The sequence below is a fragment of the Xenopus tropicalis genome, chromosome 3 (assembly GCF_000004195.4).
Source record: "Xenopus tropicalis strain Nigerian chromosome 3, UCB_Xtro_10.0, whole genome shotgun sequence".
In the NCBI taxonomy this organism is placed as follows: domain Eukaryota; kingdom Metazoa; phylum Chordata; class Amphibia; order Anura; family Pipidae; genus Xenopus; species Xenopus tropicalis.
Genome location: NC_030679.2, coordinates 144,638,539 through 144,660,805, shown reverse-complemented (window position 1 = coordinate 144,660,805; position 22,267 = coordinate 144,638,539). Strand labels below are relative to the sequence as shown.

Sequence of the window (22,267 nt, the reverse complement as noted above, 5' to 3'; positions counted from 1 at the left end):
CACACACAGGCAGCATAGGGCAGGCAATGGACAAGGCAATGGTGAAGGCAATGGACAAGGCAATGGTCAAGGCAATGGACAAGGCAATGGTCAACACAATGGTGAAGGCAATGGCCAAGGCAATGGACTGGTACAAACAGAGCAAGGTCTACACACTTTCCTGGGTCTAAAGGAACATTATCACACTGTAGCTCTCAGGAGATGACAGACTCCTACATCTCAGGGCTGCTTTCAGAAAGTTCAGGAGCCCAACAGGAACATTATGAGTAAAGAGGATAAACTTCTATCTTTGGATGAGATCAAGTTTGCAGAAGATGATATTTCAGAAGTTTCTATGGCTGCACCAAGGCTAGCTGCAAGATATATGGATTATCAGTTACAGCAGGGTGGTTGAGGCATTGATATGAAGCCTTCCTAGGTAATAAAAGTTCCTTCAAGAAATGCCCCTAGATTAAAAGCATTAATTAGCACTTTAATTTGCAGATCTAATTGTTTTAGAAAAGCCCTAGCCAATAAGGAGGTTTTACAGCTGGCGCTGTGGCTTAGTTGGTTAAAGCGCCTGTCTAGTAAACAGGAGATCCTGAGTTCGAATCTCAGCAGTGCCTGCCTTTATTGACATAATTATTACTTGTTTACTACTCTGTGTATGTAGCACTGACATTTCCAATAGCGCTTCACAGAGATCATACATAAATCACATCAGGCCCTGTCCCAATGGAGCCAACATGCTGGTTTTGCTTGAGGTGCCACATACAGACCAACTGCCCAGCTGCTGAAGGATCAGATGAGACGCTTTGGACCATAATGAATATGTTGTTATGTATATATAATTATGTTTTAAGGGGTGTGTACTATCCTAAACACAGAATGCTTGGGACCCGGGGTATTCCAGATAAGGGATCTTTCTGTAACTTGGAACTCCGTAACTTAAGTCTAAATATTGAATAAACCCAATAGGACTGTTCTGCCCCCAATAAGGGGTAATTATATCTTAGTTGGGATCAAGTACAGGTACTGTTTTATTATTACAGAGAAAAGGGAATCATTTAACCATTAAATAAACCCAATAGGGCTGTTCTGCCCCAATAAGGGGTAATTATATCTTAGTTGGGATCAAGTACAGGTACTGTTTTATTATTACAGAGAAAAGGGAATCATTTAACCATGAAATAAACCCAATAGGGCTGTTCTGCCCCAATAAGGGGTAATTATATCTTAGTTGGGATCAAGTACAGGTACTGTTTTATTATTACAGAGAAAAGGGAATCATTTAACCATGAAATAAACCCAATAGGGCTGTTCTGCCCCAATAAGGGGTAATTATATCTTAGTTGGGATCAAGTACAGGTACTGTTTTATTATTACAGAGAAAAGGGAATCATTTAACCATGAAATAAACCCAATAGGGCTGTTCTGCCCCCAATAAGGGGTAATTATATCTTAGTTGGATCAAGTACAGGTACTGTTTTATTATTACAGAGAAAAGGGAATCAATCATAGCTGTATAAGAATATAATTACCTCTACTCTATGTAACCAGCACTTACCTAAACAATGGAGCTTTAAAAAAAACTATTCGCTGTGAACAGGATTTGAACCTGTGCGGGGAAACCCCATTGGATTTCAAGTCCAACGCCTTAACCACTCGGCCATCACAGCTTGCTTGTATAGGGCTGTTCATATTGCCTTCTCAAACCTGGGACTATATGACCAAATCTAGCACAGATTCTGCTCCAATGTGCTAATTTTTTCTATCTTCTCATAAACTCGTTGGGCAAGGTCAACAAACAAGTGGATCTTTTCCTAATATCCCCTCCTAAAGGTGGGCAATATCAGGCGAATTCGATCATTAAGGTGGCCATACACCTTCCGATCCACTTGCTTGGCGATGTCGCTTGGCGGATCTTCTCCCGATATCCCCCACCTACGGGTGGGCAATATTGGGTGAATCCAGGGTAATTCAGTCGTTTGGCCCTGGGGCCAGACGATTGAATTAGAACAACGGGTATAGGTAAAGTCGGTTCCGACTATATTTTCCGACTAAATTTTTTAACCTGCCCAATAGATATCTGCCCGATTTCAGGTCAGATATCGGTCGGGCAGGCCCATCGTTAGTCCCCCTACATGGGCCGATTAGCTGCCAAATCAGTCTAAGGGACCCATATCAGCAGCTAGCATCGGCCCGTGTATGGGGACCTTTAGGCCCTATGGACAAATGTTCAAATTACAAAAGTGGGCATAGGCACCACTGGACCAAAGACCACATCAATGAGCCGATGCTGTCTCCAACCCAACAGAAAATCAAACTTGCCAGATCGATATCTGTCCAATTTTAGGTCAGATATCAATTGGGTGTCCATACACGGGCAGATAAGCTGTGGAATTGGTCTGAAGGACCTGAATCAGCAGCTAAAATCTGCCCGTTTATGGCCAACTTTAGACTTGTCAACCAGGTAGAACCTAATGGAGAGGTTATGGATAGAAGGGCTACCATGTCATTAAAAAAGAAGGCACTGCTGAGATTTGAACTCAGGATCTCCTGTTTACTAGACAGGCGCTTTAACCAACTAAGCCACAGCGCCAACTACTGCTTGACCTTATTGGATTGGGGGAAATGACCTCTAAAGGTCATTTCTGGTTCTTTTTATATAACGTTTTTAAGAAAATAATCTCTAGGGGCATTTTATAGTGGGTTATTTTTTTTTTTTTAGTAGTCTGCTCAATTGCCCCTCACATGCCCAAACCAGCTGGGACGGCTTAGCCGCGTTTATGGAATTTGCTGACTATCTAAACCAAGGCTGTACCACTGGAGGTCCACTGACTGGATGTGGATCTTCTCAAAGTATATGTTCCTTGGTTGTCTTCATCGTTAATACAATCTGGGCCATCAACCATGAGAACTAATTGCCCCACAAAACACTGGGGCATTATAAAGTATCTCGCTGTGAACAGGATTCGAACCTGTGCAGGGAAACCCCATTGGATTTCGAGTCCAACGCCTTAACCACTCGGCCATCACAGCTAGCTTGCTTTCACCCTGTCTTGTTTAGGCTCTATGTATTATATGTTTTACTACCAACAATCTGAATGATGTGGGGGTTACAGTAGCTTAGATGGTTAAAGGGCAAGTCTTTCATTTCTTGGTTACACATATATTAAAACATTGCGTTCCCGGTCATTTCACCATAGTTCATAGGACATTATTGCTCTAACCTACCCTCGGAGTGCATTTCCAGGAATAACAAGAACAGAATATTCTACATAAATATGCCCATAGATGACTTTCAAGATGGCCCCCAGCCAAGGCTCTCATCATTCTAGACCAGTGGTTTTCAACCTTCCTAATGCCGCGACCATTGAACACAGTTCCTCATGTTGTGGTGACCCCCAACCATAAAATTATTCCTAAGACCATCGGAAATATGTGTTTTCCCATGGTCTCAGGAGACCCCTGTGATAGGGTTGTTCCACTCTCGAAGGGGTCCCGACCCACAGGTTGAGAACCGCTGTTCTAGGGGGATCAACCCCACCGTTTGGGAACCACTGGCATACAGGGATGGACTGCTATTCCATTCTATGAAATCGTCATCAATATACCCGATACAAAGTACTAATGGATTTTGCTATCATATATTTTTTTCTACTTTTTTCCCACAATACAATGCTTTTGCCTTCATCCAATGGCGCTGTGGCTTAGTTGGTTAAAGCGCCTGTCTCGTAAACAGGAGATCCTGAGTTCGAATCTCAGCAGTGCCTTTGTTTGTTTAGGTGCCTGGGCCTTCATTCTCTGTACTGTGCGGTCCGTTTAAAATCCTGTTAAAGTTATAACATAACTAAAATGCTGAATGCAATATTTTCTCACCGTTTATCCAGGTGGCGGTTAGACTGCAATTAGCAGAGGTGGAACCAACTATAAACCAAACTGAGTTCCTTCTTCTGTCCCTTTACCGCTAGAACATTGACCAGAGCCTTTATCCTCTCCAGTATAGACTACCACAGCCAATTACTAGCTTGTTACCCAGAATCCTATCTCCATCCCCTACCCCTTTATTCCATCAGTTGGCGCTGTGGCTTAGTTGGTTAAAGCGCCTGTCTAGTAAACAGGAGATCCTGAGTTCGAATCTCAGCAGTGCCTTGGTTTCATCTTTAAGATTCCATTTTGTTTGTAGTCCAAATATGGCTCAAGCTGGCAGTTACTGAATGGACCATATAGATGGCCAAGTAGCATTTCTCTGGAGTTGTGACTCTTCTGACTTCCAGATATGGGTAGTCTACTCCCTTGCTCAACGGATAAGGCTTTTGCTGATCTCAATTTCTACTTTTTGCCTATTACATAGTAACATAGTAAGTTAGGTTGAAAAAAGACATACGTCCATCACGTTCAGCCCTAATGCCTATATATAACCTGCCTAACTGCCAGTTGATCCTGAGGAAGGCGAAAACCCCATCTGAAGCCTCTCTAATTTGCCTCAGAGGGGAAAAATTCCTTCCTGACTCCAAGATGGCAATCACAGTAACATACATAATAACACAGTAACATAGTAAGTTAGGTTGAAAAAAGACACAAGTCCATCATGTTCAACCATAATGCCTATATATAACCTGCCTAACTGCCAGTTGATCCCGAGGAAGGCGAAAACCCCATCTGAAGCCTCTCTAATTTGCTGCAGAGGGGAAAAATTCCTTCCTGACTCCAAGATGGCAGTCGGACCAGTCCCTGGGGCAACTTGTACTGAGATCTATCTCCCATAAGCCTGTATTCCCTCACTTGCATTTTTTACAAAAACTCTACTCCGTGTATGGTCAATGAAACTGCCTTCCCTTAGTGCCAGAAATAACAGAAACCATAGATATTTCTAATAATAGGCAAAAGGTATGTTCCGCACAAGTCCTATCCACTGAGCTAGTGTTGAAAAGGGATGTGCACTGTCCCTTTAAAGAGGAAAGGATGAAAGCAGCCAAACACAACAGACGAGGTGGCCGAGTGGTTAAGGCGATGGACTGCTAATCCATTGTGCTCTGCACGCGTGGGTTCGAATCCCATCCTCGTCGGTGAATGTTTTCACTCCATGAATAGGTTCAGCCTTATCTATTAAACTACAAGTTGTTTGTGAAACCCTAAGTTGTCCATATGTTGCCCCAAAGACCCAATCTGAGCCAAAGTGAGGAAGAGCTGTGGCTTTTCACCCTTCCAAATTGGCCAATGCTCCATCCATACACAGATAAGATCTTCAATTTGGACAGACCCACTGCTCATAGCCAGGGCCGGCTTTAAAGTTTTTGCACCCCCTAGGCCATCAAATAACCTTCTCTTTGCTCCTTGCTGGCTTCCATTCAGCAAGGTTTAAAGTGGGTGTGGTTTAACAAAGGGCGTGATCAAAACAGGTTTCCATAATTGGCCCCTCCACCATCCGGCCCTTGGATATGAGAAGTTGAGGAGCACTAAATTAGGACATAGAGGTGTCTATGTCAAGAATCCTTTGTTTTTTTTCAGCCCAGCAGTTGGCGCTGTGGCTTAGTTGGTTAAAGCGCCTGTCTAGTAAACAGGAGATCCTGAGTTCGAATCTCAGCAGTGCCTCATTTTCTTCATCTGGCAAGTTTTTATTTTTCTCTTGGGTTGGAGACCACCTTGGCTCATTGATGTGTTCCTTGGTCCTGTGGCACCTATGCCCACTTTTGTAATTGTGTCCTGTCCAGCAGAGCCTCCTGTAGTCTGCCAGTCATCATTGGGCTATCAAATAACTAATCACAGCCCTTATTGGTTATCCCCTAGCAAATTTTTTCATGCTTGTGTTGCTCCCAAAATTTTTTTACATTTTTCATGGGTAATAAAGGTTGGGAACCCCTGCTTTAGAACATATACACTGTGGGATGACATCTGCAGCAAAAGTTCTGAGTTGGGGAGGTTCATAGGTTAAGTTTACAACCTGCACTGCCTACATCTGTGTCTTGATTGGTCAGTTTTACCGTCTGTCAAGAGAGCTGTGCTCTGATTGGAGAAGCCTCAAGAAGAAAGATCCAATTAATTACAACAGAACCTGGAGCTTGCAGTAAAGAGGAATGCAAGATTTCCCTGATGTTAAAGGTTCCAGAGCGGAGTGAGGGTATTTTTTATTTTAAGGTGCCAAGCAGGTTTGGGCCTTCAAGCCTTATTGAAAATCCGCCTATGTACGCTCACTTAGCAACAGTGTCTGGGAACCCAGGGGCCCACCAGAAAACCATAGACCATGGGCCCACTTTCCAAACTAGCATCTATTCTTCCATCTATTTCTCCTCTTTATTCCCATTCAGAAATAGGGAATGACCATGCAATTGGCCAAATGGTGAGGAGCAGGAGGGCCTACTGACACCTGGGCCCACTGGGAGTTTTCCTGGTATCCTGGTGGGCCAGTCCGACACTGCTTGGCAACCTCACCAAACGAGCAAATCTTCCGGTGTATGACCACCTTGAGCTAAAAAGAGACCTTCTGGGCTTCAGTGGAAGGATCTCTCCTCTGAGATACTGCCAGTTCAGGTTGGGATTATAGTGACTAAAGCAGTGATCCCCAACCAGTGGCTCAGGGGCAACATGTTGCTCCCCAACCCCTTGGATGTTGCTCTCAGTGCCCCCAAACCAGGGAGTTATTTTTGAATCTCTGACTTGGGGGCAAGTTTTGGTTGAATAAAAACAAGATTTCCTACCAAATAAAGCCCCCTGTAAGCTGATAGGGTGCATAGAAGCTGCCTAATAGCCAATCACAGCCCTTATTTGGCTCCTCCATGAACTTTTATGGTGCTTGTGTTGCTCCCCAAGTCTTTTTACATGTGACTGTGGCTCCTGAGTAAGAAAGGTTGGGGGCCCCTGATGTAGAGATTGATATTCTGAGACAATTTGCAATTGGTCTTCATTTTTTTATTAGTTTTTTTTAGTTATTTTGCTTATTGCGGCAAATTAGAGGCTTCAGATGGGGTTTTCGCCTTCCTCGGGATCAACTGGCAGTTAGGCAGGTTATACATAGGTATTATGGTTGAACGTGATGGACGTGTGTCTTTTTTCAGCCTAACTTACTATGTTACTATGATCCCCAGGGGCGACATGTTGCTCCCCAACCCCTTGGATGTTGCTCTCAGTGCCCCCAAACCAGGGAGTGATTTTTGAATTCCTGACTTGGGGGCAAGTTTTGGTTGAATAAAAACAAGATTTCCTACCAAATAAAGCCCCTGTAAGCTGATAGGGTGCATAGAGGCTCCTAATAGCCAATCACAGCCCTTATTTGGCTCCTCCATGAACTTTTATGGTGCTTGTGTTGCTCCCCAAGTCTTTTTACATGTGACTGTGGCTTCCGAGTAAGAAAAGTTGGGGAGTCCTGGGCTAAAGGATCAGGGTAGAAGTTTCCATGAGGTTCCACCAAGGGTAATCCGGTTCCACCAAGGGTAAAGACACGCGGCGACTTTTGAAACCGTCACGCGCGTTAATCGCCACGTATGTCTTTGCCCTAAAGGGTTACTGTTAAACCGGGACCCTGCCGTATCTGGCCTCAGGGGAGTGCCATTGTGTTATTCCCTGCAGGTAAATATTGCTGGAGCCACTGTACCTCGATTGTTTCTGTGTTTGCTAAATAAACATTTACAGATAAGTTTAAGAACCTCCGGCGTCCAAAATCCTGTTTGCGCAGCTGGGCGGCCCTAGTAAAGCAAACTCCGCCCCCTTTCTCCACACGCTAATGCAACGGCCCAACTGAGAAAGAGGCTCTGGTGTAACCCATAGTCTGGGTTTGCTCGGCTGGTTCTGGCTATTGAGCAGATTCCACTGCTATAAACTTTGGTTTAAAGGAAAACTATACCCCCAAACAATATAAGGACCGCCCCCTGGGATCATAGGAGTCACAGTGCACACAAACAAGCCAAGGCACACATACATGCTAGGCCCCATCAGCCAATGAATGGGCAGAGTTCCGCCTATTGCTCCCACACTACTTCCTGTTACAGTTAGAGCTGCATCACTTCCTGTCAGCTGATCTCTGAGGGGGCACACAGCCCATCACAAAATGGCGGCTCAAGGGAAAGGATGTAAAAGGGCAATATTTACTGATATATATGTAGGGACCCATAGGATTTAAGAAGCTCCCTATGGTCTTAGCCCTACACTTTATTCTCTGCTGTAACTGAGCAGAATGTAATGTTGCCACTTTAGTTATTTGTAACTATGCTCTTATTGGCCCTTAGTTAGAATGACCACTTCCTGCACACTGTAATATAGTGATTTGCAGGGTGTAGGACATTCCTATCATCCAGAGAAGGTTGCACATTGAGCCTTGGACCCAACTAGGCCCAGAAGCCTGTGCCCTGGAGGAAGCCATACATCTAGTCAGGGGAGCAGGGACCCCATGAATGAGGTGAAGCCATTTGCAGGTTAGACCTCTGTAATAGCAGCTGTAGGAGTGTGACTTAGCTCAGGGCTATTTAGCCAGAGCAGCTGTGTGCTCCAACACAGGAGTATTTAGTGGGTTTAGTATCCCCAGGCTGTGCTGCCTTATTGTAGGGACCACAGGCAGGGTCGGACTGGGGGGTGCAGGGCCCATCGGGGCTCCCGCCCCAGGGGCCCTGCAGGTGCCCCAGCCAGCCGTGTCCCCTAACCTCCCCCCCCTGCAGGGGCCCCCCTAACCCCCCCGCAGGGCCCCCACCTGACGTCCTCCCCGAGCACGTATAAATTTAATGCGTATGGGGAGGAACAGGCAGAAGGGGGAGCACCGGCAAAGGTCGGACTGGGCCGCCGGGACACCGGGAAAAATCCCGGTGGGACCACAGGGTTTAGGCTATCTCTAAACCCTGAACCACTGTTGGCTGTAGGGATCCGGTCCAGTAAAGGCAGACACCCTTGGGACCCCCATTATCCCTCATCTGTCTCCACCGTGGTGCTACACTGTTCTGCTTATGTTGCAACTGCATCTGATCTTGTACAACTATACCTCAGTGCAGAGTATTAACCCTGCATATGCTGTGTACCATCCATAAACCAAGTTCTAGTTCAATGCAAAGAACCTCTGGCGTCCATAATTACTTTCTATACCATCTGTGGCAGTGGAGAGTTGCAGTTCAGCAACATCTCACAAGTGCAAACCTTCCACTTTGCGAAGGCCCCGCCTGCGTGTTGGAGTCACATGTGCCGTGCTTATACCCACTAGCCGGAACTGGCAAATACTAGCCAAGATAGGGTTACATATATATTCCAGTTTGGGGAGATGCTTAATAGGGCACTTAACATAATATAAACTGTCTGTTACTCCCACACTACTTCCTGTTCCAGTTAGAGCTGCATCACTTCCTGTCAGCTGATCTCTGAGGGAGCACACAGCCTATAACAAAATGGCGGCTCAAGGGAAAGGATGGAAAAGGGCAATATTTAGTGATATATATATTCCAGTTTGGGGAGATTCTTTAATAGGTCACTTAATATAATATAAACTGTCTGTTACTCCCACACTACTTCCTGTTCCAGTTAGAGCTGCATCACTTCCTGTCAGCTGATCTCTGAGGGAGCACACAGCCCAGCACAAAATGGCGGCTCAAGGGAAAGGATGTAAAAGGGCAATATTTACTGATATATATATTCCAGTTTGGGGAGATTCTTTAATAGGCCACTTAATATAATATAAACTGTCTGTTGGTTACGTATTCATTCTGGGGGGGTAGCTTTTTCTTCCTTTTACCGATTCTGACTCAATATTTTTTGTCAGCCAATAATGTGTTGCTTATTTTTTTACGATTATTTCAGGAAACAATCGACTTTCCGCTATAAATTACACCAAATAATCTCTATATTGACACTTTGTTGGGGTAAAATTACGTTTTTACCACCGGTGAGTAGAGAGCTGATAAGATTTCACAGGCTAACGTTTTATGGAAACGATTTTACGAGAAAAAAAAAGCTCTGGTGCGCTAAAAAAATAAGAAGATATTAAACCACATAGAACCTCGTAGATACAAAATGGCAGCCCAACCAAACTCATGGGTTCAAATTCTATCGAACCTTGAACATTTTTGGAGGGATTAAGCACATCAGCAAATAGAAACTACAGCTGGCTCGTTGGTCTAGGGGTATGATTCTCGCTTTGGGTGCGAGAGGTCCCGGGTTCAAATCCCGGACGAGCCCATGTTTTTTAACATCTTCACAACATGCAAATAATTTTTTCTACCGTATAAATATAAATAAATATACCAAATATTTGTTTTGGGTTTTTTTTGTTTATTTTTCGATTTGTTTTAACAATGGGGTGTGGGCAACCATCTTAGTTTATTATGCTTGTTGTTTGCTTAGCTCAGGGTGGGGGGTATGGGGCTCACTGCGTACTGTATGTATACTGTATCTTTATATTATTTATGTACGCAGCGCTGTACGGTACAGTACATTCATACAAACGGGGGGTTATTAAGATAATAATAGATAAATACAAAGTATAACAATAAATACAAATAAATACAAGATACAGTTGCAATAAGTTAAGAGTCAAAGACACAAGAGGATGGAGGTCCCTGCCCCGTAGAGCTTACAATCTATATAGCTTACAATCTATATGTACTGCCATCCCAAGGGCCCCTACGCCCCCAGGGGGCCCCCGTATAAGCCCCCACGACCCCCCCCAGGGACCCCCATCGGCTGCCTAACTCCCTCCCCCAAGTTCACGCTTGTTAGCGGCCCGAGCAGCGCCGGCACCCAACGGGGATGGGGTTTTCTCCCAGAGTCCCGTCAGCCAAGCAGGCCCGGATTTGTATGGAGGCCACAAAGGCCCAGGCCTAGGGTGGCACAAACTTAGGGGACACCCCACCGCAGCAAAATTTTGCTCCCATTAGGAGCAATGGGGACCTCTTCCCACTGCTTTGTATGGGAGTTTAAACAATATTTGGAAGACTTGTTCACTTACCCAATTTTGCTCTACCTGTCCCTACAAAGAGCTGCTCTTCCTGTCTCCTCACTATCCACAAAGGCCACCTCCTCTCTACTTCCTGTTCCTTTTATTCCATTCCTCATTGATCAGCTTCTGTTTTGTTCCCGCCCACCCTAGGCAACAAGCAGAGCAGGGGAACTGGGGTGCCTAGGGCCTTTGGTGGCCATCTTGGATCTTCTGCCTCACTGCACACAGGTTGATCACATGTGCTATCTACATTGAAACAAGGTTGGACCGGACCGGTGGGGCACCAGGAGAAAACCTGATGGGTCCTGGCCCTTATGGACTCCATGGCCCCCCATTAATCCAGTCCCACCAACGTTGCACAATGTTGCACACACACTGTATTCACACATTTCCATACATACATTTTCCAGTATTAAGGTGTTTTTTGCCCCACACAGTGTTTTATTGCCCGGCGTGACTAGCACAGTTTTGCTTTGCTTCTGATCTGATTTAGATGAACCAAACTGAATTCAGACCCTTAATATTACATAACTTTTGGCCACTGGTCAGCTGAAGATAACCAATTAGGTTTAGCATTCAGAGAAAAACATATTTGCCCATTTTGAAATCAGCAGAATGTGTATTTTACAAAAATATTAGGGTATTGGAGTCAACTTACTAATGGGGGCATATAATGGGGCAAATGGGGCAGATGTGGGTCATAATGGGGCTCCATACACCCAACAGCACTGTGGGGGGGAGTTCAGCTGCCGATTCAGGTCCTTCAGACCAATTGTGTATGGGCACCCACAACAGACCAATACTGACCAGATCTTGATTGGACAGGTTTGGATTTCCCACTGCAATAAACATGTTCTAAAGATAGAACGCAGTAGACGAGGTGGCCGAGTGGTTAAGGCGATGGACTGCTAATCCATTGTGCTCTGCACGCGTGGGTTCGAATCCCATCCTCGTCGGTCTTGGGTTTTCCATTCAGTAAATGTTTTCATCCATGTGATCTTCAAGAAAACCTGAAACAAACTCCATTTGTCAATGCAATGACCTGATCTGGGCCTTCTAAGTAGGAAAGAGCATTGGCTCCTTTCCAAATCTGCCAACACTCCGTCCATGCCAGTAGTCCCCAACCAGTGGCTCAGGAGCGACATATTGATCACCATCCCCTTGATTGGAAGCCCAGAGACACAGTTTTGCTCAAAGCAGAAACTCCTGCAGGCCAGCAGTCCCCATGGGGCTACCAAATGGCCAATCACAGCCCTTATTTGGCATCCTCAAGGAATGTCTCTCATGCTTGTGTGGCTCCCCAACACTTTTTACATCTGAGTATGGCTCAGGTTGGGGATCCCTGATCCATGCACTTAGAAAGAGACTTGGGGGAGGAAGCTTTCTGTTTGGACAGACTCATTGTGGTCCTACAGAAGCACAAAAGGCATCTGGTCAGGGGCTGTGGTCAACATTTTGCTATAGAAATGTCTATATAGAGAAGTCTGAGTTGACCACATTGACCAAGGGGTGTGGTTGGCGCTGTGGCTTAGTTGGTTAAAGCGCCTGTCTAGTAAACAGGAGATCCTGAGTTCAAATCTCAGCAGTGCCTTTGTTTAAGTTCTTGGGCCTACATCTTCTGCTCTGTATCGTGCAGTTATTACCTGAATAAAATACCAAATCGGTTCATTAATGTGAGATGCAGTGAACATGGGCATACTAACTGCGATATGGGGCTAATTCAAACATTTGGACACACGATCAAATTAATACCGCAGGCGTAGGTGCCGTCGAACAGAGGACGGAATCAGCAAGCCACTATGGTCCCTGATATGATGGAAAATCAAACCCGCCCGATTGAGATCTGCCTAATTTTAGGTCAGATGTTGGTCAAGGAGGCCCCTAGGATGTGCCCATACACAGGCAGATAAGATGCCTAATCGGTCTGAAATCTGCCCCTGTTTGACCACCTATAGACTGCTTGAGTAGAAAGAGGGAGGATCAGCACAGCCAAAAACAGTTAATAAGAAGAACACAAAATAGCAATAAATGCCACCTGTAGAGCAGACGAGGTGGCCGAGTGGTTAAGGCGATGGACTGCTAATCCATTGTGCTCTGCACGCGTGGGTTCCAATCCCATCCTCATCGGTGTAGGGTTGAATGTTTTCATCCAAGCAAGCCTGAAACCAACTCCATTTGTCAATACAATGACCAGATTTGAGCTTTTTAAGTAGGAAAGCACATTGGCTCCTTTCCAAATCTGCCAACAGTCCCCAACCGGTGGCTCAGGTCCCTTGGACTGATTTGGTAGCTTATCGGCCCGTGTAGGGGCAGGAATGAGGCGCCTGCCCAACCGATATCTGGCCTGAAATTGGGCAGATCTTGATCGGCCGGGTGAGGAATAGATGTGGTTGGCGCTGTGGCTTAGTTGGTTAAAGCGCTTGTCCCTCCCCAGGGCCAAACGATCTAATTATTTTTTTTTTTACCTACGCTCTCCCCAATATTGCCCACCCGTAGGTGGGGATATCGGGTGAAGATCCGCTCACTTGGCGATCTCGCCAAGCAAGTGGATCTCAACGTGTATGGGGGCCTTAACATGTTGATCACCATCCCCTTGATTGGAAGCCAGAGACACAGTTTTACTCCAAGCAGAAACTCCTGCAGGCCAGCAGGCCCCATAGGGCTACCAAATGGCCAATCACAGCCCTTATTTGGCACCCTTAAGGATTTTTTCTCATGCTTGTGTGGCTCCCCAACACTTTTTACATCTGAGTGTGGCTCAGGTTGGGGATCCCTGATCCATGCACTAAGAAAGAGACATTGTGGGAGGAAGCTTTCTGTTTGGACAGACTCATTGTGGTCCTACAGAAGAGCAAAAGGCATCTGGTCAGGGGCTGTGGGCAACCTTTTGCTATAGAAATGTCTATATAGAGAAGTCTGAGTTGACCCTTTCCCAGATGAATGTGGTTGGTGCTGTGGCTTAGTTGGTTAAAGCGCCTGTCTAGTAAACAGGAGATCCTGAGTTCGAATCTCAGCAGTGCCTTTATTTAAGTTCTTCGGCCTACATCTTCTGCTCTGTATAGTGCAGTTATTACCTGAATAAAATACCCAATGGGTTCATTAATGTGAGATGCAGTGAAGATGGGCATACAAACTGTGGTATGGGGCTCATTCAAACATTTGGACAAACGATCAAATGAAAACTGCAGGCGTAGGTGCTGTCAAACAGAGGGCGGAATCAGCAAGCCACTATGGTCCCTGATATGATGGAAAATCAAACCCACCAATTGAGATCTGCCCAATTTTAGGTCAGATGTTGATCGAGAAGGCCCGTTGGGATGTGCCCATACACAGGCAGATAAGCTGTCTAATTGGTCTGAAATCTGACCACCTATAGACTGCTTTAGTAGAAAGAAGGAGGATCAGCGCAGCTAACAGCAGTTAATAAGAAGAACAAAACACTTCTCGACATTGGGAGAGGAATTTTTCCACTAAAGGTCCCCATACATGATCTTCTTCCGATATCCCCACCTACTGGTGGGCGATATGGGGCAAATGTAGGCTAATTCGCCCTGGGGCCAAACGATGGAATTATAATGGCGGCAATGGGCGCAGTCGGTTTGGGGACCTCATCAACGAGCCAATGCGGTCCCGATCCGACTAAATCCTTTATCCTGCCCGATCGATGTCTAGCCAATTTCTGGCCAGATATCGGTCGGGCATGGCCGCCGTTGCTGCCCCTACACGGGCCGATAAGCTGCCCAATCGGTCTAAGGGACCAATATCAGCAGCTACAATTGGCCCGTGTATGGGGACCTTTAGACAGACCCTTTGGGGTCGGACAGAAGTGCAAAATGGCATCTGGTCAGGTGCTTTGATCAACATTCGCTATAGAAAATTCTTAGTTTAGAGGTGTGAGTTGATTCACTTCCATAGCAACAAAGCAGTTGGCGCTGTGGCTTAGTTGGTTAAAGCGCCTGTCTAGTAAACAGGAGATCCTGAGTTCGAATCTCAGCAGTGCCTTGCCCTTTTCATGATATGTTCATCTTGCCAATCCCAACATGGAAGACCATATAACAGGGATCCCCAACCTTTCTTACTCGTGAGCCCCAATCAAATGTAAAAAGACTTGGGGAGCAACACAAGCACCATAAAAGTTCATGGAGGAGCCAAATAAGGGCTGTGATTGGCTATTAGGGGCCTCTATGCACCCTTTCAGCTTACAGGGGCTTTATTTGGTAGTAAATCTTGTTTTTATTCAACCAAAACTTGCCACCATTTGAATTTTGGATCCAGCCATATCCTTCATGGTGGATTTGGCACTAAAATTATGGACTGTTGCTTCCATAAAATTAGACAATGTCTTATCTTTGGACCTAAGGACCTGTGGGAGAAAAGTTGCGTTGAGTTCTACCATCAACGCAATTTATAGAAATTATTTATGAATTTAGCTCAGCTTTGCAGTGTGATAGTATAGAATGGAAAGACATATTTACCCATTTTGAAATCACCAGAATGCCTATTTCACAAAAGTCTTTGGATTGTTGGTGTCAACTTACTGTTAGGGGCTTTAATTGGGCTGGGTGGGGGTCTTTATGCAGCTCAGGGGTCCACCCAAACGGATTGTCTAATCTTCTTGACTGAAAATTGCTACTGATTAGGCAGGCAGTTCTAAGCATCCCATGTATGGGCCAAAAAGTTGAGGATTTGGTCAACTGAGGCCAAGTTTGTGGTTTTTAAAAGGCATAACAACAAATCCCTTTCAAAGAGTTCAAGATCCATTTATCCTTTGTAACTTATCCTCCTTACTTTCATTTCCAACAGCTAGTCTGTGTGCAGCCCCATCATGTAGGTGTTGAACACCTTAGGGCAAGGTGACGAGGTGGCCGAGTGGTTAAGGCGATGGACTGCTAATCCATTGTGCTCTGCACGCGTGGGTTTGAATCCCATCCTTGTCGGGGTAGCGTTTTCTTTCCATTAGCTTATGGGGGTATAGTAGGGAGAGATGGTGCCTATAGTAGCAGTGGGGGGATAATAGCCTCTGGGAAGGGACTGGGGCTGTGGGATAGCAGGTATAGTAGGGAGAGATGGTGCCTATAGTAGCAGTGGGAGGATAATAGCCTCTGGGAAGGGACTGGGGCTGTGGGATAGCAGGTATAGTAGGGAGAGATGGTGCCTATAGTAGCAGTGGGGGGATAATAGCCTCTGGGAAGGGACTGGGGCTGTGGGATAGCAGGTATAGTAGGGAGAGATGGTGCCTATAGTAGCAGTGGGGGGATAATAGCCTCTGGGAAGGGACTGGGGCTGTGGGATAGCAGGTATAGTAGGGAGAGATGGTGCCTATAGTAGCAGTGGGGGATAATAGCCTCTGGGAAGGGACTGGGGCTGTGGGATAGCAGGTATAGTAGGGAGAGATGGTGCCTATAGTAGCAGTGGGGGGATAATAGCCTCTGGGAAGGGACTGGGGCTGTGGGATAGCAGGTATAGTAGGGAGAGATGGTGCCTATAGTAGCAGTGGGGGGATAATAGCCTCTGGGAAGGGACTGGGGCTGTGGGATAGCAGGTATAGTAGGGAGAGATGGTGCCTATAGTAGCAGTGGGGGGATAATAGCCTCTGGGAAGGGACTGGGGCTGTGGGATAGCAGGTATAGTAGGGAGAGATGGTGCCTATAGTAGCAGTGGGGGGATAATAGCCTCTGGGAAGGGACTGGGGCTGTGGGATAGCAGGTATAGTAGGGAGAGATGGTGCCTATAGTAGCAGTGGGGGGATAATAGCGTCTGGGAAGGGACTGGGGCTGTGGGATAGCAGGTATAGTAGGGAGAGATGGTGCCTATAGTAGCAGTGGGGGGATAATAGCCTCTGGGAAGGGACTGGGGCTGTGGGATAGCAGGTATAGTAGGGAGAGATGGTGCCTATAGTAGCAGTGGGGGGATAATAGCCTCTGGGAAGGGACTGGGGCTGTGGGATAGCAGGTATAGTAGGGAGAGATGGTGCCTATAGTAGCAGTGGGGGGATAATAGCCTCTGGGAAGGGACTGGGGCTGTGGGATAGCAGGTATAGTAGGGAGAGATGGTGCCTATAGTAGCAGTGGGGGGATAATAGCCTCTGGGAAGGGACTGGGGCTGTGGGATAGCAGGTATAGTAGGGAGAGATGGTGCCTATAGTAGCAGTGGGATAATAGCCTCTGGGAAGGGACTGGGGCTGTGGGATAGCAGGTATAGTAGGGAGAGATGGTGCCTATAGTAGCAGTGGGGGATAATAGCCTCTGGGAAGGGACTGGGGCTGTGGGATAGCAGGTATAGTAGGGAGAGATGGTGCCTATAGTAGCAGTGGGGAGGATAATAGCCTCTGGGAAGGGACTGGGGCTGTGGGATAGCAGGTATAGTAGGGAGAGATGGTGCCTATAGTAACAGTGGGGGATAATAGCCTCTGGGAAGGGACTGGGGCTGTGGGATAGCAGGTATAGTAGGGAGAGATGGTGCCTATAGTAGCAGTGGGGGGATAATAGCCTCTGGGAAGGGACTGGGGCTGTGGGATAGCAGGTATAGTAGGGAGAGATGGTGCCTATAGTAGCAGTGGGGGGATAATAGCCTCTGGGAAGGGACTGGGGCTGTGGGATAGCAGGTATAGTAGGGGGAGATGGTGCCTATAGTAGCAGTGGGATAATAGCCTCTGGGAAGGGACTGGGGCTGTGGGATAGCAGGTATAGTAGGGAGAGATGGTGCCTATAGTAGCAGTGGGGAGGATAATAGCCTCTGGGAAGGGACTGGGGCTGTGGGATAGCAGGTATAGTAGGGAGAGATGGTGCCTATAGTAGCAGTGGGGGGATAATAGCCTCTGGGAAGGGACTGGGGCTGTGGGATAGCAGGTATAGTAGGGAGAGATGGTGCCTATAGTAGCAGTGGGGGATAATAGCCTCTGGGAAGGGACTGGGGCTGTGGGATAGCAGGCATAGTAGGGAGAGATGGTGCCTATAGTAGCAGTGGGGGGATAATAGCCTCTGGGAAGGGACTGGGGCTGTGGGATAGCAGGTATAGTAGGGAGAGATGGTGCCTATAGTAGCAGTGGGGGATAATAGCCTCTGGGAAGGGACTGGGGCTGTGGGATAGCAGGTATAGTAGGGAGAGATGGTGCCTATAGTAGCAGTGGGGGGATAATAGCCTCTGGGAAGGGACTGGGGCTGTGGGATAGCAGGTATAGTAGGGAGAGATGGTGCCTATAGTAGCAGTGGGGAGGATAATAGCCTCTGGGAAGGGACTGGGGCTGTGGGATAGCAGGTATAGTAGGGAGAGATGGTGCCTATAGTAGCAGTGGGGGGATAATAGCCTCTGGGAAGGGACTGGGGCTGTGGGATAGCAGGTATAGTAGGGAGAGATGGTGCCTATAGTAGCAGTGGGGGGATAATAGCCTCTGGGAAGGGACTGGGGCTGTGGGATAGCAGGTATAGTAGGGAGAGATGGTGCCTATAGTAGCAGTGGGGGGATAATAGCCTCTGGGAAGGGACTGGGGCTGTGGGATAGCAGGTATAGTAGGGAGAGATGGTGCCTATAGTAGCAGTGGGGGGATAATAGCCTCTGGGAAGGGACTGGGGCTGTGGGATAGCAGGTATAGTAGGGAGAGATGGTGCCTATAGTAGCAGTGGGGGGGATAATAGCCTCTGGGAAGGGACTGGGGCTGTGGGATAGCAGGTATAGTAGGGAGAGATGGTGCCTATAGTAGCAGTGGGGGGATAATAGCCTCTGGGAAGGGACTGGGGCTGTGGGATAGCAGGTATAGTAGGGAGAGATGGTGCCTATAGTAGCAGTGGGGGGATAATAGCCTCTGGGAAGGGACTGGGGCTGTGGGATAGCAGGTATAGTAGGGAGAGATGGTGCCTATAGTAGCAGTGGGGGGATAATAGCCTCTGGGAAGGGACTGGGGCTGTGGGATAGCAGGTATAGTAGGGAGAGATGGTGCCTATAGTAGCAGTGGGATAATAGCCTCTGGGAAGGGACTGGGGCTGTGGGATAGCAGGTATAGTAGGGAGAGATGGTGCCTATAGTAGCAGTGGGGGGATAATAGCCTCTGGGAAGGGACTGGGGCTGTGGGATAGCAGGTATAGTAGGGAGAGATGGTGCCTATAGTAGCAGTGGGGGGATAGCCCATACAAACAGTAGACAGAACCAGTACACAAAGATTCAGGACAAGTAAAGGTTTTATTTACAGAATCCAATCAATGCTGGAAGGTAAGTGACAGAGGAATAAATATACAGATACTAAATACATAAGCTCTGAGCCTCACAGTGTGGGAAACTGACCCCACTCTCAGAAGCTTCTATATAAAATGCATCATTTGGGCATTTCTGCTCCTTTCCAAGGCTCCGCCTCCTCTGTGCCTGCGTGACACAAGCTCCAGATCCAAAATACACAACAATCTATACATTATGTACACAATATATACAGTCTATAGGGACACGGAAGTCTCCCATACGCATGTAATGTGCTCAAACCCTCCTTATTTACACAGTATTTACACACACAGATACGTTGTATCTCAAGAGCTTTGGGTTCTGCTAAACGGTTCTGCAGATTTTCATGTCATGGAGAAATAGTTTCCTAATAAAGTCTCTTCTGTAGCATCGCCAGTTGCCTGAAGACTCTGGCAAAGCCCCATAATTCAAGCCTGGAGGCTATTTTTGCACCCTTCCATGGTGGCAAGTCATCATACCCAAGGTCTCCAAGGCTATGCTTTCACCCTCCCATGGTGGAAAGTCATCCTACCCAAGGTCTCCAAGGCTATTCTTTCACCCTCCCATGGTGGAATGTCATCATAACCAAGGTCTCCAAGTCTCCAAGGTTATTCTCTTACCCTTCCATGGTGGAAAGTCATCATACCCAAGGTCTCCAGGTCTGGAAGGTCTGGGGAGAGAACTGCCCATCAACCAGAGTCTTTGTGGGGCTGACGGAGATGGTGTTGGAAGATAAATGTGGTGCTGAGTCTTGGTACCCAATGGAAGGAGTGGGTTTTGGAGTGTCGGTGGGACTCCAGGCTTCAGCAGGTGGCTTATAGGAGGACAACTGGTGGGAGAGGAAGTCCTTGGTTGCAACGTTGAGGTCGGGTTTAGAGTTCATGAAGTGCAAGGCTGTCTCCAGGCAATGCTGGAACCCCGACTGATACCCTTTATTGCCTACGTCCCCATCCTGTGGGACAAGCTTACTGGACTGGAGGAACTGGACCGTGCACTCTAGGATCTCAGCCTTCTCCACCTTGGGATTCTTTAGTTTCTGCCGGAAAGAAAAGGGGAAACTTATTTAATAAAAAAAATCAGCCCCATTCCATGTTCCCCATCAGCCCCTCCCACTGCCAGATGAGGATATTGCATGTGCAAATGAGGCAACAGGAGGAACCGCCCACCAATACACATTCTGGCAGTGTAGTTCTAAATGTCAACTAGGCCCCACCCTATGGATGAGATTATATCTCAAGGGGAAATACACACTATCTGTAAGAACTAATTCTCAGGGCAAAACAAAAACAAATTTATACATTGTGACTACAGATTAGTATAGGTTCTAGTTGCCATACTCCATGCCCAACTGAGCTAGAGATAAACAACCCCCTCCCCCATATATGAAACTATGCAATATAAGGCAGCCCCCACTTACCAACTGGGTTCCCATGGCATGGCCCACCCTTAACTTTTGCCCCCCACCCCACCAGCAGCTCTCCAGTTTGGTATTTCAACAGCTATCTGGTTGCTAGGGTCTCAAATACCCAAGCAACCACGCAGTGATTTAAATAAAAGACTGGAATATGGATAGGAGAGGGCCTGAATAGAAATATAAGTAATAAAAAGTAACAATAGCAATAGAATTGTAGCCTCAAATCAATAGTTTTTGTCCGTGGGGGGTCAGTGACCCCCATCTGGTAAGAGTACATAATTCAGAAACTATAAATAATAAATAATGAAGACCAATTGCAAAGTTGCTAGGAATAGGACATTCTATAACGTACTGAAATTTAACTTAAACATGCCCCCCCCCACCCCTTTATATTGGAAAATTGCCTAGAATTGAATTTTATTTTTTTTTAAATTGGGCGGAGTTCCCCTTTAAAGTGCAAGTATCCCCTTTTGTAAAAATAATATTGCAAGTTCTTTATGATTAAAAATAACACAGCTTTCCCTTAGGGGCTTTACTTTCCCTTTACCTATTGAATAAAGGGCCTCTCCTGGGTGGGGGGCACCCCAGCACCCACATAATAACCCCATACAGATCCTTACCTCGCTTTTCAAGGCTTGAGAAAGGAAAATTCTCAGCTTCTCCAGGCTGTTGTTTATCCTCTCCCGCCGCCTCCTCTCCACCAATGGCTTCAGCAGCTGCCGAATAAGAACAATACTGGGTTAAGAAAGGGTTAATAATGGCAGATACACAAGACAGATCTAAGGAAGGCAGGGAATCTTTCACTAAATGGGGCAAACTTCATAGGAACCTTTATTTCCAACCCATAAGATGTTGGCTTTCAAACAGATGACCAGTAAATTCCACCTGGTGATTGGTTGCTATGGGTAACTGGGCAGACTTTGTGCCTTTTATTATATAACCTCCTATATGTGCAACTGGCAATGTGGCAGTTAGAAGTGCCCTTTTGTCTGTCTCTATGACTAGTGAAGCCCAAGAGCTTACCTTTCTATGCGCTTCCATGGGTCTGACTTCACTCGCTCCCTTCATGGTCTGATGATGATGATGATGATGATGATGATGAAGATGCTCTTGGGTAAAATTTGCCCCCTCTGTGCAGGAATGTGACTGACTGCTGCCCCACAGCACAGTTATATAGGGAGAGGGCTGCACAAAGGGAGCCAATTAAAACAGAGCTGCCTCTCATTAACAGCCAATCAGGGCGGAGTCACCTTTCTTATGTCATTTGCCTACTTAGCATAAGTTCGGGGCTGAATGGGTTCATTTACATTGACTGGGGGGGGGTGTATTCAAATTAACCCCTGGTGCATCACAACTACCCCCCCCCCCCCAATGACCAAACCATTTGCCCACATTACACTTTCCATTCAATGTCCCTGCAGCACAAAAACATATATATAATGGGCTGCATTACTGGGGGGCTATATACAGTAACGATGATGATGATGATGATGGTGGTGATGACTAAATAAAGAAGGACATTGTACCCAGATACCCTTCCTTTTCCACTTTGTTGTTATTTACCCCATTAGGCAGTCAGCGAATGTGCTTCTATGGCACCCACATACTCCCACTATAAATACAATTATATACAGAAGGAATGCTCTGGGCAGCCAGTCTGGCTATAACCTAGTAAAGCACTGCCAATAGGAAATGTGCTGTTACCCCAATGTTTCTATATATCTGTAACCTTGTTATGGGCTAAGGGGGCCCAG

At 46.6% G+C, this 22,267-nt stretch overlaps 1 protein-coding gene and 14 non-coding genes across 15 annotated transcripts; 11 read left to right on the top strand and 4 right to left on the bottom strand.

Annotated features, from left to right (window-relative positions):
- The first annotated feature begins 531 nt into the window (after positions 1-531).
- Positions 532-605, top strand: trnat-agu. Its single transcript has one exon. It is a non-coding gene; the product is annotated as a tRNA-Thr (tRNA).
- Positions 606-1,576: 971 nt separating this feature from the next.
- Positions 1,577-1,658, bottom strand: trnas-uga. Its single transcript has one exon. It is a non-coding gene; the product is annotated as a tRNA-Ser (tRNA).
- An 849-nt stretch (positions 1,659-2,507) lies between these two features.
- trnat-agu lies at positions 2,508-2,581 on the bottom strand. Its single transcript has one exon. It is a non-coding gene; the product is annotated as a tRNA-Thr (tRNA).
- Positions 2,582-2,939: 358 nt separating this feature from the next.
- trnas-cga lies at positions 2,940-3,021 on the bottom strand. Its single transcript has one exon. It is a non-coding gene; the product is annotated as a tRNA-Ser (tRNA).
- A 660-nt stretch (positions 3,022-3,681) lies between these two features.
- trnat-cgu lies at positions 3,682-3,755 on the top strand. Its single transcript has one exon. It is a non-coding gene; the product is annotated as a tRNA-Thr (tRNA).
- A 305-nt stretch (positions 3,756-4,060) lies between these two features.
- Positions 4,061-4,134, top strand: trnat-agu. The gene has a single exon. It is a non-coding gene; the product is annotated as a tRNA-Thr (tRNA).
- Positions 4,135-4,969: 835 nt separating this feature from the next.
- On the top strand, positions 4,970-5,051 carry trnas-gcu. Its single transcript has one exon. It is a non-coding gene; the product is annotated as a tRNA-Ser (tRNA).
- A 452-nt stretch (positions 5,052-5,503) lies between these two features.
- Positions 5,504-5,577, top strand: trnat-agu. Its single transcript has one exon. It is a non-coding gene; the product is annotated as a tRNA-Thr (tRNA).
- A 4,482-nt stretch (positions 5,578-10,059) lies between these two features.
- Positions 10,060-10,131, top strand: trnap-ugg. The gene has a single exon. It is a non-coding gene; the product is annotated as a tRNA-Pro (tRNA).
- A 1,634-nt stretch (positions 10,132-11,765) lies between these two features.
- Positions 11,766-11,847, top strand: trnas-gcu. The gene has a single exon. It is a non-coding gene; the product is annotated as a tRNA-Ser (tRNA).
- A 561-nt stretch (positions 11,848-12,408) lies between these two features.
- Positions 12,409-12,482, top strand: trnat-agu. The gene has a single exon. It is a non-coding gene; the product is annotated as a tRNA-Thr (tRNA).
- Positions 12,483-12,936: 454 nt separating this feature from the next.
- On the top strand, positions 12,937-13,018 carry trnas-gcu. The gene has a single exon. It is a non-coding gene; the product is annotated as a tRNA-Ser (tRNA).
- Positions 13,019-14,819: 1,801 nt separating this feature from the next.
- On the top strand, positions 14,820-14,893 carry trnat-agu. Its single transcript has one exon. It is a non-coding gene; the product is annotated as a tRNA-Thr (tRNA).
- Positions 14,894-15,746: 853 nt separating this feature from the next.
- On the top strand, positions 15,747-15,828 carry trnas-gcu. The gene has a single exon. It is a non-coding gene; the product is annotated as a tRNA-Ser (tRNA).
- A 3,219-nt stretch (positions 15,829-19,047) lies between these two features.
- On the bottom strand, positions 19,048-21,637 carry hes7.1 (hairy and enhancer of split 7, gene 1). The gene is given in 3 exon segments (NM_001045701.1): positions 19,048-20,135; positions 21,134-21,229; positions 21,537-21,637. Coding segments are annotated over 3 exon segments (537 nt in total). The 5' UTR covers positions 21,582-21,637; the 3' UTR covers positions 19,048-19,739.
- Positions 21,638-22,267: the final 630 nt, after the last annotated feature.